Source organism: Microcaecilia unicolor, chromosome 12, assembly GCF_901765095.1.
Source record: "Microcaecilia unicolor chromosome 12, aMicUni1.1, whole genome shotgun sequence".
Classification (NCBI taxonomy): Eukaryota; Metazoa; Chordata; class Amphibia; order Gymnophiona; family Siphonopidae; genus Microcaecilia; species Microcaecilia unicolor.
The window spans coordinates 37,841,041-37,855,946 of record NC_044042.1 but is presented as its reverse complement, the minus strand read 5'-3'; the positions used below and the strand labels follow the sequence as shown (position 1 = coordinate 37,855,946).

The 14,906-nt window shown below is 43.6% G+C and overlaps 1 protein-coding gene across 1 annotated transcript; it reads right to left on the bottom strand.

Annotated features, from left to right (window-relative positions):
• Nucleotides 1-938: 938 nt before the first annotated feature.
• Nucleotides 939-14,102, bottom strand: COLCA2 (colorectal cancer associated 2). The gene is made up of 5 exons (XM_030221705.1): nucleotides 14,054-14,102; nucleotides 13,432-13,526; nucleotides 7,556-7,610; nucleotides 5,921-6,153; nucleotides 939-2,305 (listed from the first exon to the last, which is right to left on the bottom strand). The coding sequence occupies exons 1-5, from the start codon at nucleotides 14,100-14,102 to the stop codon at nucleotides 1,955-1,957; spliced, it is 783 nt and encodes a 260-aa protein (XP_030077565.1). The 3' UTR covers nucleotides 939-1,954.
• Between the last annotated feature and the right edge of the window lie 804 nt (nucleotides 14,103-14,906).

Below are 14,906 nucleotides of genomic sequence, written 5' to 3'. Positions count from 1 at the left end.
CTCATACATAGCCTTCCTAGTCTTTTATCACTTCAAAATATTGTGGCTGGTACACAATTGTTTTGGGTTGGTGGTAAAAAGACTGGATTCTAACAGGTTGCAGCCCTCAAGGACTGAGGTTGGACACACCTGGTCTAGAGTATATAAGGCTTTCTGATAAGCATGAATGAGGCTTCAGACAGAAGGTGAGGAACACTGTTTCTCCACTCTGCTGGAAAGGTGGGACAACCTTAGCTGAAAACTTGGGATGTGTTCAAAGGACAACTTTGTGCTGATTAAATTGGGTAAAAGGTTCATACATGACCAATGCTTGGATGTCACTGACTCTCCTAACTGAAGTGATTGCTGCTAGGAATAGCACTTCCAGGTTAGGAATTACAGAGATGCTGCTTCCAGAGGTTCAAAATGAGACTTCATAAGGGAAGCAAGGACTTGATTCGGGTATAGGATATTTCTGTAATTGAGAAGCTATGTGAAGAAGGCCTTTCATGAAACAGGCAACCACATGTAGTTTTGCAGTTAATGTGTATTAACTGTAAAACCTTAACACCTGCATAGCTAACTAGAGGGGCCAGGTGTGTTCCAGCAGTGCTTACTGGAAAGAATATCTGGAAAGAACTGAAACAAGGCTGGCATGGAAGGAGGGGGAGCAAGAAGGGCAATCATCAATGGCCCCGATGCCACAAGGGTCCCCAAGTCTTCTTGAAGCAGAGGAAAGTACAGGCTGCTGGGCAGGCTTTGGGACCCCCTTCCAAATTTCTGCCCTGGGGTCCAACATATCTACCACCGGTCCGGTACTAAAGAGATAATACTATGTATATGTGTCAGTGGTACCTGTCAGGCAGGAAGGGCTGAAGCAAAGTTCTTTAAAATGAATGGAAAGATAAATAATTCTTAGAATGCTATAAAAGTATTTTTTACTTATAAAAAATGGCAATTTGTTCATTGTACAGAAGAGAAGAATTGTATTCATACATTGAAACGAGAGAATGGCATACAGTCTATATAAACACATAATACAGAACAAATTATTAGACAGCATGGCAGTACCGAGAGGTCTGAAAGACTGCTGAAGATAAGGCTGTGATGAACTAAAATCAGCATTTACTGATTTTCACCCATTTATTTCCAGGAAAAATACACTTGCTGAAAGGGAGATTTAACTATGACCTCCAATTAGCTTTTGACACCTTTTTAAAATCATGCACTTTTGTCAGTTTTTAAGAATCACTGTTATTCCATTGCAGGTAAAGAGAGAGTCGAGCAATATCTGACAGCACAAACCTCAGAAGGACACAAGACTTCGGGATTTAAAGGAAGAGAAAGTGGTTATGAAAACTAATCAATGAAATCCTGCTTCATTGTTCATCATGTCCTTCCAAAAATGGGAAAGCATGTAACTTTTTCTACTCATTTTCTGAGACGTTCTAAAAAATAAAACTATTCTGTCATGAATTCTCAAAAAAGACAGTTAAAAAATGGAGAGGGCAATTTAAAAAAAAAAAAAAAGATTTTATCCAGTAACTAAGCAGTTACCTGAGTAAAATGAGGAGATGAAAATGCCCCCCCAAGTAAAATTATTGAATAACACAGTTAATTTTACCCATGTTGCAAAGGGGCGAAGCCATGGAGGGGAAGGCCAGAACCCTGTGATTTAAGGTGTAAAGTCCTTGAGTACTGAAGTATCTACAGTGCTTCACCAGTCCACAATATACAAAGGGGACCTTCCTTTGAAAATTCATATGCAGGCCTGCCTGCAGGCCTCACACTAAATCTAAAATTTATCCCCCAAAAGAAAAGGGAATCTTATTGCTCCCTCTGGAAATGCACACAATAAGAACAGTTATATGGAAAGGTAGACTGTAATAGGTAAAGCTCTGGTTTAAGACTCCCCCTCCCCCCCCCCCCCCAAAGAACTGTACTTAAACATACAAAAATGAGGTACTATTTTGTATTAGCTGTAACACATATCGAAGCTGTTTAGCTCTCTTCTGAGGAAATCATCTGTGGGGACAGGAGATGGGTGATATTCCACACAGTCTATGCTTGGATAAGGGAGGTAGTCTGTTCCTCTGGTACTGTCGAAGTCTTGGGAGCCATGGCAGGCTACACAATAACATGTGGATGGGTTGTACTGCATCTGGTAACTATATTCCTCAGAGGCTGTGAAGCCACAGTTCTTTACCTCCAGGTGAGCAGGGGAGCCATGAGCTACTACAGGGTAGACAGGCTGCTGATGTGGAGGAGAGTAGCTGTAATCAAAGGAACCTGAGAGATCAGAGGAATCTGTGGGAGATCCTGGATCCTGGGGGAGGGGGGGAGGGAGAAACAAAAGAAAAATGTTCTTATTTCCTCTTCTGAAATAGGGAAAAGCAGGTCTCTTAGGCCCTCCTAAGCACAAGTAACAAAATCTAATCCAGTGTTTCCCCAAGTCAGTCCTGGAGTACTCCCTGCCAGTCAGGATTTCAGGATATCCACAATGAATATGCATGAAAGAGATTTGCAAAGAATGTAGGCAGTATATGCAAACTAATTCTATGCATATTCATTGTGGATATCCTGAAAACCTGACTGGCAAGGAGTACTCCAGGACTGACTTGGGAAGCACTGATCTAAACCAGTGTTTCCCAAGTCCGGTCCTGGAGTTCCCCTTGCCAGTCAGGTTTTCAGGATATCTACTACTACTACTACTACTTGTCATTTCTATAGCGCTACTAGACGTACACAGCGCTGTACACTTGAACATGAAGAGACAGTCCCTGCTCGACAGAGCTTACAATCTAATTAGGACAGACAAACAAGAGATAAGGGAATATTAAAGTGAGGATGATAAAATAAGGGTTCTGAACAAGTGAATAAGGGTTAGGAGTTAAAAGCAGCATCAAAAGGTGAGCTTTTAGCTTAGATTTGAAGATGGCCAGAGATGGAGCTTGAAGTACCGGCTCAGGAAGTCTATTCCAGGCATAAGGTGCAGCAAAATAAAAGGAACAGAGTTTGGAGTTAGTGGTGGAGGAGAAGGGTGCAGATAAGAGATATTTACCCAGTGAACGGAGTTCCCGGGGAGGGATGTAGGGAGAGATGAGAGTGGAGAGGTACTGAGGAGCTGCAGAGTGAATGCACTTATAGGTCAATAAGAGGAGTTTGAACTGTATGCGGAAACGGATAGGAAGCCAGTGAAATGACTTGAGGAGAGGGCTAATATGAGCATAAAGACACTGGCAAAATATTAGTCGTGCAGCAGAATTTTGAACAGATTGAAGAGGAGAGAGATGGCTAAGTGGGAGACCTGTGAGAAGCAAGTTGCAATAGTCTAAGCGAGAGGTGATAAGAGTATGGATGAGGGTTCTGGTAGTGTGCTCAGAAAGGAAAGGGCGAATTTTGCTGATATTATAGAGAAAGAAACGACAGGTTTTAGCAGTCTCTTGAATATGTGCAGAGAAGGAGAGGGAGGAGTCAAAGATGATCCCAAGGTTACCAGCTGAAGAGACAGGAAGGATGAGTGTGTTATCCACAGAAATAGAGAATGGGGGAGGAGGAGAGGTTGGTTTAGGGGGAAAGATAAGAAGCTCAGTCTTGGTCATGTTTAGTTTCAGATGGCGCTGAGACATCCAGGCAGCAATGTCATGAATTTGATTTGCACACACTGCCTGTATTATATGCAAATCTTTTTCATGCATATTCATTGTGGATATCCTAAAAGCCTGACTGGCAAGGGGTACCCCAGGACCGGACTTGGGGAAACACTGATCTAAACCATTTTCAAGGTACCTACACTCTAAATCAGTGTTCAACCCAATCCCTTCAGCACACCCATCCAGTTGGGCTTTCAGAATATCCACAATGTATATGCAGGAGAGAGATTTGCGTGCACTGCCTCCTCAGTATACAAATCTCTCTCATGCATCTTCTTTGTGGATATCCTGAAAACCCAACTGGCTTAGGATGCTCCAAGGACTGGGTTGAGAAGCATTGCTCTAAAACAAATCAATTGATCATCTAAATGATTCACTGATTCATTGAATAAGGACTTTAAGTTTCATGTTTGTTTAAGCCTTCAGGTACCTTCTTCCTGAGACACACACACACATTTTAGATGTCAATCAATCAGCAATATTCAATCAAGGGATACCAATCAAGGGGATGTTTAATTCAATAATATATAAGCCAACTGAATTCTTTACAGATATGTGACACCTTTGAGTAGGCTAGTATGAAAACTGATGAAAATCAAGCATACCTGTGACCTAAAATCACCATCATTTTGAAATTAGCCGTTGGGGGGCATGAACAACAGGGGATCACAACAGCATTGCCCTTAGAACAGAGGTTCCCCAAACTGGTCCCAGAGGCACCCAGCCAATCAGGTTTTCAGGATATCCACAATGAATAAATCATGAGAGAAATTTGCACACACTGCAATTAGAAAAGGTTCAAAGAAGAGCGACCAAAATGATAAAGGGGATGGAACTCCTCTCATATGAGGAAAGGCTAAAGAGGTTAGGCTCTTCAGCTTGGAAAAGAGATGGATGAGGGGAGATAAGATTCAGGTCTACAAAATCCTGAGTGGTGTAAAACGAGTAGAAGTAAATCGATTTTTTTACTCGTTCCAAAAGTACAAAGACTAGGGGACACTCAAGGAAGTTACATGGAAATACTTCTAAAACAAATAGGAGGAAATATTTTTTTCACTCAATGAATAGTTAAGCTCTGGAACTCTTTGCCAGAGAATGTGGTAACAGCGGTTAGTGTATCTGGGTTTTTAAAAGGTTTGGACAAATTCCTGGAGGAAAAGTCCATAGTCTGCTACTGAGACAGACATGGGGAAGCAACTGCTTGCCCCGGGATTGGTAGCATGGAATGTTGCTGCTAATTGGGTTTATGCCAAGTACTTCTGACCCGGCTTGGCCACTGTTTAGAAAACAGGACACTGGGCTAGATGGACCATTGGTCTGACCCGGTATGACTACTCTTATGTTCTTATGCCTCCATTATATGCAAATCTTTTTCATTCATATTCATTGTGCATATCCTGAAAACCTGACTGGCCAGGGTGCCTCCATGACCAAGTTTGGAAACCACTGCCTTAGAAGATAGCAACTGGACGAGAGACGTTTGAAGCTCAAGGAAGGTTGAGGAGAGCTGTTTAAAACTAGAAGCATAGCCAGGTTGTGATGCCAAGGGGAACGGATTGCACAGGCGTGCATGCATACTACATAGGTGTGACGGGCTGCTGAAAAATAGGTGTCAGCACTGTCGGACGTCCGTTTGGGGGAGCTGTCATTCCCCTGGTGTCCCACCTAGCTACACCTCTGTTTAAAACTAATTTCCGTGATTGCTGCAGCAGCTTTAATGGAAGGGTGGGTCAGCCATTGAGTGTCGAATATTTCAGAAAATGGCAGCCAAAAGCAAATGAAAGGAACATTTAATATTTTAAAATTTTCATTTCAGAAACAATATAAAACAAGAAATGTGGCTGACATTTCCTATTTCATTATGAACAACAGCACATTCTTATACAAAGGGGTGGCGGGGGGGGGGGGGAGAGGTGGGAGAAGCTAATGTCTTCCATCCAACCTTATTAAGGTCAAAGTGTTGTTGCCAAAGCAGGCTGATTAAATCTCTTGTTCAAAATAAATATATGACACTATCCATAGAAGTGACTTATGTGGTCCTGAAAGGTCATATACACTACATGCCATTATCACATGGTCATTTTTAGTGAGTCTAACAAAAGATTGAAGTGTCCAAAGAATGTGGTTTACCCCAGGGCTTCTAACTATAACTCTCCAGTATGCTAAATTGGGGGAAAAAAAGGCTCCCAAATTCTTAGATACACATTCATCCAGTAATACAGTATTTTCCTTGCATCTAAAGCTAGGTATATATATAAAAGTAATCACAAGTGGAAATAAAGCTGTACCAGGCTTTGGTTGAAGTGGAGAGGAGGTGGCTGGTAGCTGCTGGTCGGGGAGCATGGTGAGAAGTCCTGCAGAGAAGAGAAGTTGTCTGGGAGCAGCTCCTGCTGGAGGTAGGTCTCCAGAATCTGCTGCTCCAAATGGCAAGCATTTTCTCCATTAGAAATATAACTGGGGAACTGCCTGGGTGGGAAATAGCTGGGAGTGGAAGGAAGGGGATCTGCATCAAAACAGAGCGCTGAAGCGGGCAAAGAAAAGAAAACCAAGGTGTTAATTTCAGCCACCTTAAACATGCCTATATTTGCATAAATACAGTGGAAATGCAAATTTTTTTTATTTAGCTGTCTGAAACTTGGCACACAACAAGAAGTTATATAAACAGACTACAAGCACTTCATAAAGGGGGTTCATGTATTTCAAAATATGTTTTTTTTTAATTTGCAGCAAAATGGTATTTTTAAAACAGCATACAGTGACCTAAAGAAGGTGCTCACTAATTTAAATCAGTAATATTAATCTGATGTCACCTGTAAGGAAAAATTTAGAAACCAGTCTCTCACAGTCGTTTAGCTAAAACTGGGTTACATGTGTAACCCCCTAATCACCTTATATTTATGGGGGGAAGTCTTTGTCGTGTTTCCTCATGGAGATTTTTCCTGAAATACCAGTAATTACTATTCAAGAACATTCTGATTATGATGAATATTATTATTAATAATAATTTGGGTGTGAAGAAATGTGCACAAAATCACTTTTTTTCACTATGTTTTACAAACTTTAATGTGAAATGTTTTCAGTTTCTAAAAGTTAATTAAAATGTGGCATGATATATAGTTTATATATTGTACAGAGTTGCTGGAAAGTAGCTAAGATTGCATTGTAGGGTTATGCTTCCTAGCAAATTAATTTACCAATATTTCTAAAAGCCTAACTAGGGGCACTGAGGTCCAGTCAGCCACGATCTGGTTATGTGAGACTTAAGTGACATTTCACATTAGGAATCCTGAATAGCTTGCGTCTATTTCCCAGCCTTTCACAACCTTGGTGCCTGTGCTTTGAATGCAGGCAGGAGCTGTTCCCCGACGAGGCTAGGGCTGACTGTGGATGCGCAGGGTTGTTCTGAACAGGTCTTGGCTTCTGCAAAATTGCCTAGTAGGGGAAGGAGAGCTGCTGAACGCTGAAAAATCAGATCAGAGAGCCTACTTAATAGCTTCAGAAAGCTTAACATCCTCTATGGTATTCAAAAAAGAGATGGCACCAAAAAATTAAAAAAAGAGAGAGAGAAAAGAAGATAATATAGATTAAGCCAACTGCAGGTGAGAAACCCCTTCACTGCAGTCCTGAAGTGGAACCTTGAATGCACCTATAAAAGCACACTGTTTGGACAAGATCAGCATATGCAAAAATGGGGGGGAAATACCCTTAACAAATAGGATTGGTTCGCCCTCATCTGCATTCAGCTTGCCTTTTCCCAATCCTGATTGGCCAGATCTATAACTGAGTGGTTCCTGACTGAAGTCTTAAATCAAGGGCAAGAAAAGCTCAGAGACCTGGGCTTTTTTGATATATATTTTTTTTTTTTAATTTTTTAAACAATAAATCAGAAGTGTTCGTGGGGGAATTTGTTGTGATGTACCAACCTGCGCAGGAGGATACCGATTCAGAAAACTGGACGCTGTTGCTTCGAGATACCTGCTAAAATACACACACACACACATAATGCACAAGCTGTGAGAAACCGATTTACAATGCACAAATACTGTACTTTTTATAGGTAAACTATAGCAAAAGCTTTGCTAACATCTGACATGTCCCGTACTTTAAGGTAAGTCAGGCATTTTGTTCTGATTTTACTTTACATCTTGAAAATACCTTTTCTGTGCATGGATGCTTCTTTCTCGAGCTTGCAAGTTTGGACGCGTATTAAATTGATGGTGCGGTAGCAGAGGATTTTAGCTCCTCCCCTTTCCCCCAGTCTACTTTACTTTTAATTACTTAAAACACGAAACAAACAAGAAATGTTTGATGCTGCCTTGAAAGAGCAGGGCTTCTTGGCGATCACACTGGGTTATGCTGCATCCGAGACTGGACTGCAGTTCCTTCGTCACACTATTATAAGCAAGGGATCATTGTGTCGTGGATTTTCCTTTAAAAGGATCAGAGTAGAAACTTTCACGCAGAGACTACGTACTTTTATCCACGTTGCAACATTAAAATAGCTTTTCTACACATCTACACAGTTTCGTGCTTAAATAAACAGCAGGACGTCTACAAGGGTATCTTAAGGGTGCAGACTACAGCCAGTTCTGCAAAAGCATCGATGAGCTAGAGAAAAATCTACGCATTTGTTGAAATGCTTTGTTTGGTTTTAAGTATGATTTCTTGGAGCAGAGACACTGCATATAGCATCCAATTTATGAGGAATGCAAGTTTACATTAAGTTGCCTCCTGGCCGCTGGTCGTCAAGACCCTTTTCAGGTTAAAGAAATACTTTCAGGCAGGAAACGAAGTTTTGCGTTATTTTCTGCCTCATGTTATTTAAACGCGCTTGGGCGAAGGCGTGAGTGGTGTAGAAAAATGGGGAGCCTGGAGGGTTTGGGGGTCATCTCCGCTTTGTTTGCTTACAAGTTACATTCACAGCTGCCAGCCGCTGGTTGGAGGCGGTGTAACCCCACAACAGCTGGAATCAGGAGGCGGTCTCAGCCCTGACAATGAGCCCGGCCTTTAAAAGTCACGAACCGGGAAGCTCTGCATGCAAATACTTCTGATCCGCAGGTTCCTTTCTACCCTAGCCTTTGAAGCTATATACTTAACCCTTTCCCCCTCCTGAGAATTAATTTCTCTTACCCATTTCCCGTAAACTTTTAAATATAACAGTTTTGTCTGCTTGCTTTACAGGAAAAGAACCCTGCCGATTGTTTTAAAAGTGTCGGGGTTACAACTTGTCAACAGTTTTTTGCATTAGTGGGGAGAAGGAGAAGGCAAGGATATGCTTTTATTCTGCCTAGAAATTTAGGCGTCTTTTTGCACGTGCTTCCCGTGCACCTAAAATGCACTTCTTTAGGGAGCACTCAGGCACCCAGCAGTAGTTGGGAATCTGGGCATGCTTTCCTGGGACGGGTTTGGGGCAGAGAGTAGGTATGCCCAGCACTAATCTGTTACACTGTCACCCTCCAGCGGTTTAGCATGGCCCCCTTTTAGTGCAGCTTAGGAAAAGGCCACTGAGACTGCTGTTACCATTCCTAAGCGAGTCATCATATTTGAAACAAATGCTTGTACTTTATGTAGATATTTCCCCAGTCCAGTCCTGGAGTACCCCTTGCCAGGTTTTCAGGATATCCACAATCAATATGCATGAACTTGATTTGCATACACTGCCTCCATTATATGCAAATCTCTCCATTCATATTCATTGTGGATATCCTGAAAACCTGACCGACAAGGGGTACTCCAGGGCCAGAGGTGGGAAGCACTAAGGGGGCCCTATGACTTAAGCTTAGCACTTGCTAAATTTAGAAACCCGCTTTCGTGAAAGGGCCCCTTAATGTATGCAACTTGGCCCTGTACAGCTCCCAACAGCCCATGCTAAATTCAGCATCTTCCCCATGCACAAACTAGGAAAAAATCTCTTACACCTGCTCTTTTTAACGTAATGCTTTTTGAGGATACTTTTCCTCTGCAATGCTTGCGAAACTGAAAATAATGACATGTATTTTAAAACACGTATACTCTGCTTATTCCACTTTTCATAGCAGATTGCAAAAAAAAAAAACAGTTAAGAATAACAGCATAAATATACCATGCTTCATTTTAAATTATCAATATTGGTTCATGCACCCCTGTATAAAATCTGAAAACTGTAGGTGTCAAGTTTGTATGCAAATTTTGAACAAATGGGATAATTGTTAGACTGTTTATTTTTAAAAACCAAACTCCTTCAGTTGTTTTCTTCTTATCTGAAAATAATTTTTTTTAATTGCATTAATCTGGCAGAAAGCTTTTGAGAAAGGGCAGCTCCCATTTTCATATTTGCATTAAGGAGCAGAAGCCTTCCACTAACCTTTGTACACCTGAATTGTAGGAAGGCTTTCTGTACTGCATCTTGCCAAATGACCGTGTCTTTCGGCAAACTGGGTTGGGTCTGGACTGACTCTACAGAACTAGTCTTCCGTATTGGCTGTTGGTGAGATGAGGGCCAGGTGGCTTTCTTTTTCAGTGCTTCACAATTTGTACATATCTTACTGAATGCCCCAAGCAGAAAGCATTCAGGTGTCCCAGTGTTTTCTGTGTAATGCTCAAACAACCTTTGACTTACCGCAAGTACTTAAACAAAGAACCCTGTTCCTGCCTTTTGTATTCAGCCTGGGGCTCTCTCCACGTGCACTGGGACAGCAAGAACTACAAGGACCAGCCAGCTGTAGGGCTGAGAAGCTTGTGGGTGCAGCACGATCTATCCGATAGGATGACTTACCTTAAATAAAATGCAGGGACAGGCTTATTTCAGGCCCAGCTTTAGGCACAGGCAATCGCCTATGGTGTCAAATACCCAAGCCAAAGAGGAGCCTGCACATGCTTACTTTGGGATTAGATGCTTCTACTGCTTCAAAGCAGGGCTACTGTAGTGCTATGACCTTCCTCTATTTCTCTTTCTTTGTGACCGCTGACATCCTCCTGCTCTTCCCTCCCCCCCCCCCCCCCCCACCCACCTTCCAGAATCCACTGTCTGGTCTTGCCTATTTATTTATTTATTTATTGCATTTGTATCCCATATTTTCCCATCTCTTTGCAGGCTCAATGTGGCCCCAAATCTTAAATCCAGCCTTGTCTTATAGCTCATTCAGAATAGAGCTGAGATTTGGATTAGGCTTCCATACTGTCAGCCCATAAAATATCGTTTTAAACATCCTCTGGGAAACTGTTCACAAAGATAAAATAAGCGTATGAGCAGAAGGCCTGACTTACTTTCTACATTAAGAAAAACTGTAGTGGGGTTTTGTTTTTCCTTGTTTGCTTGTTGGTTTGGGTGGGGGTGGCATGTGAGAGTATCTTCAGTTATATGAAAGAGAAAGGCATGGTAGTCGGCAAAACCTGGAAATGCCAAGGAGTTCTCTTAAGATAACTTATTAACAAGGACCTGCCTTAAATATTTCAAATACTACAGCCCCGATGCTCACAATTCCAACGCTGTTCTGAATAAAGCCATAAAAAACACTGCTGGAAGAATGCAGAAGAACAACTACTACTACTAATTAACATTTCTAAAGCGCTACTAGGGTTACGCAGCGCTGTACAGTTTAACACAGTCCCTGCTCAAAGGAGCTTACAATCTAAAGGACAAAACGTACAGACAATCAAATTGGGGCAGTCTAGATTTCCTGAATAGAGCTATAATGGTTAGGTACCAAAAGCGACATTGAAGAGGTGGGCTTTGAGTAAGGATTTGAAGATGGGCAGGGAGGGGGCTTGACGTATGGGTTCAGGAAGTCTATTCCAAGCATGGGGTGAGGCGAGGCAGAAAGGGCGGAGCCTGGAGTTAGCGGTGGAGGAGAAGGGTACTGAGAGGAGGGATTTGTCCAGTGAACGGAGGTTTCGGGTAGGAGCGTAAGGGGAGTTGAGGGTAGAGAGGTAATGAGGGGCTGCCCTAATGCTTAATGCTAATGAGTTGCAAATATAGGTGCACTTATAGCACTGAGCATTAGGGAGTTCAGCGGGAGGATTGTGCTTGGCGCACACGCAGAAGAGTTCCATGTTACGCTTGGCTCCTGTTCGCACGTGCCTGGTAAAACCCAAATGTGAAGCACACATTGGCATCTGTTCTGCGGCCTAAATATAAGCATTTTTTATGTTTTTTTGCTTGGGCATTTTTAATTCTTTTTAGCATGGATGCTTTAGATGTAGATGCAGGAAACAAACTCCAATGTGTGCTTTCACTTGGGTCTGCTGTTTCTCATGACCAGCACTTAAGGGCTTGCATGGGCTTCCTTCTGCTTCCAAAAGCAATCACAATTGGCAGATTTTGCAGAAAGATTCATATGAGAAGCATGAGAAATCCTCTCTTCCAACACCTGCTCCGACCTTCTTGCAGTGGTAAGACAGCTTTGTTTCAGGCGCTCTTTTCTGAGCATTGGGGAGGAATACAAAATGACCTCATTAACGAGATCGAATGCATTATCATGCTACTTGCGTTGTTCGACTGTGCACTCATTTGTTTCCGTGCTCTGGGTCTCTGAACATTCTGTGGAAATAAATGTCTAGTACAGCACTAGTGTACTCCTTACACTCCTCCCCGGGAACTCCGTTCACTGGGTAAATCTCTCTTATCTGCACCCTTCTCCTCCACCGCTAACTCCAGACTCCGTTCCTTTTATCTTGCTGCACCATATGCCTGGAATAAACTTCCTGAGCCGGTCCGTCAAGCTCCATCTTTGGCCGTCTTCAAATCTAGGCTAAAAGCCCACCTTTTTGATGCTGCTTTTAACTCCTACCCAGTGGCATTCCGAGGGGCGCTGACACCCGGGGCAGATCGCCGATGCGCCCCGCCCCCCGGGTGCAGTGCCCCCCCGTGCAGCGTGACCCCCCCCCCCGGTGAAGAGACACCCCCCACCCCGGCGAAAGAACCCCCCGGGTGCACGCCGCTGGGGGGGGGGGTGCTGGTCAGCGTCGTTGGTTTCCATGCTCCCTCTGCCCCGGAACAGGTTACTTTCCGGGGCAGAGGGAGCATGGAAACAACGATGCTGACCGGCGAGCGGCACCCCCCCAGCGGCGTGCACCCAGGGTGGACCGCCCCCCCCCTTGGTACGCCACTGCTCCTAACCCTTACTCACTTGTTCGGTACCCTTATTTTATCATCCTCGCTTTAATATTCCCTTATCTTTTGTTTGTCCTGTTTGTCTGTCCTAATTAGATTGTAAGCTCTGTCGAGCAGGGACTGTCTCTTCATGTTCAAGTGTACAGCGCCTCGTACATCTAGTAGAAATGATAAGTAGTAGTAGTAGTACTAATGGCTTCTAGCAACCATGTTTACTTTTGAGCATTGGGGCATAAAAGCTTGTGTTTTCAAGTGAGGATACCTTCCTACCTTTGATATGTCCATGCCTCAAAACTGGGACATATTTTTTCTGTTAAACTTTAAATTTAGCAAGTGTGGTTACAGCATAATGTAGCCTTAAAAGAACAGGAAATGTCTTTCTTCTCCCAAAATATAGACATGATTTACACCCTGGCTGGGAGTTTCCCTTTTAAACAACTGTAGCTGCAGTACACAAGAAGGGAATGTTTGAAATCACAAAGAAAAGGAAGGCAAATCTTACTTGGAGATCCTACAGCCCAAAGATGTCCAGAGCTGGGCAGGAAGTCTCAATGTGTTCTATTAACTTTATTATTTTATTCTGAAGTGTCAGACTTTTAGGTATGAATTTAAGATTTCTCCATCTTAAGGAGGTGCTGATCCTCCAAATGAGTACGTCCAGAGAAGATTGTGAAGGGAAAAAAAACCCCATAGAGTTGAAATACTTACTGTTGCTTTGGTTTCTGCTTGCAGTGCCCTCTGCTGCTGCAGCATTTCTTTCACAGTGATTTTAACTCTGACACCTTGATACACCTTGGGTTTTTCTGAAAAGATAAAAAGGAAATATCAAGAGATGGGGATGAGATGACTATCACCAGAATTAAATGTTAAATAAAACCTTTTTTTGCTTTGTGTGAATTTTTTAAAAATTTGCTATGATGTTATTATGTTTAATTGTTCACTCAGGGGGACCCTTTTACTAAGCTGCGCAGGTGGCGGTGGCCGATTTTGCTGCGTGCCAGGGCCCCTTTAAACACAGTGGGTAAAAAGACCAAAAAAAGAACTGGCCGTGTGCTAAGTTTGCACTTGCTGCTCGGGCTTTGCAGGGGTTGCATTACCTGCTCCTGTGCTAACCCGACAGTAGACAGCGCACGATGCTGCCTGATTACTACCAGGTAATTCCCCCCCCCCCCCTGCAGAAATATTTTTAAAATATTTCCGCCAGCACCAGAAATGACGCATGCTGGGGGTGGAAGTACTGCCGGCACCTGGGTTAGGCCAGCGGAGGTTCCGGGTTGCTGCACAGGGAACCTCAGGTAGCTCTGGGTATCTTATTCTTTCCACATTTTACCAATAAGCAACAGGTGAGAAATGGCTAGTGTTATTTCACAAGGCCTCATCTTTTTGTTCACCACCCTTCACCTTCAGTTGATTAAAAGCAGTTCAGTAGAACAGAGGAAACTGTCAGCTATTGTGATCAAATGCAAAGTCTATTTATAATCACATCATAGGAGCCAACTTTTCAAAATGATTGGGGGTGCTGAATTTTTTTTTTTACGGGTGGTGCATTCCCCTCCTCCCTCCTCTCCTCCAAGTTCCAGACCCCTCTCCTCTGAGTTCCACGCCCCCCCTCCTCCGACTGCCAGTCTGACCCCAGCCCGCCCTCTTCTCCCACAACAGTCCTCCGCCAGTCCGCCCTCATCTTCCTGCACGCCGCCCAGAATTTTAAAAGGGAATAGTGGATATATAATAATGTGATTCATAGGTGCCGACTCTGTGGGTGCTGTGGGTGCTCGAGCACCCCCCAATATTTTCACCCACCGGAAGTTGGAAGTTCCCTTCCCAGCCAGCCCGACCTGCCCGGTGCACGCCCTCTTCTCTCTCAACAGTCCTCCGCCGGTCCGCCCTCGCCTTCCTGAATGCCGCCCAGAATTTTAAAAGTCATCTTATCTCGGGGTCCCGGCGGCAACAGTGAAAGGCGACCAGGCTCAGCACTTCAGCCTTCCCTTCTCTCTCAGCTCTGGTCCCGCCCTCATTTCCTGTTTCCACAAGGGCGGGACCAGAGCTGAGAGTGAAGGGAAAGCTAAAGCGCTGAGCCTGCTCGCCTTTCACTGCTGCCGCCGGGACCCCGAGATAAGATGACTCTTAAAATTCTGGGTGGCATGCAGGAAGGCGAGGGCGGACCGACGGAGGACTGTTGAGGG

Bases quoted from the DNA above. Each gene is read 5' to 3' on its own strand.
- COLCA2 (XM_030221705.1), bottom strand. From the start codon at position 14,102: ATGAGGCCTTGTGAAATAACACTAGCCATTTCTCACCTGTTGCTTATT. The intron at 13,527-14,053 runs GTAAAATGTGGA...TTATCTTTTCAG, and splicing joins TTCTCACCTGTTGCTTATTG to AAAAACCCAAGGTGTATCAA. The intron at 7,611-13,431 runs GTAAGTATTTCA...TGTGTATTTTAG, and splicing joins AAGCAGAAACCAAAGCAACA to CAGGTATCTCGAAGCAACAG.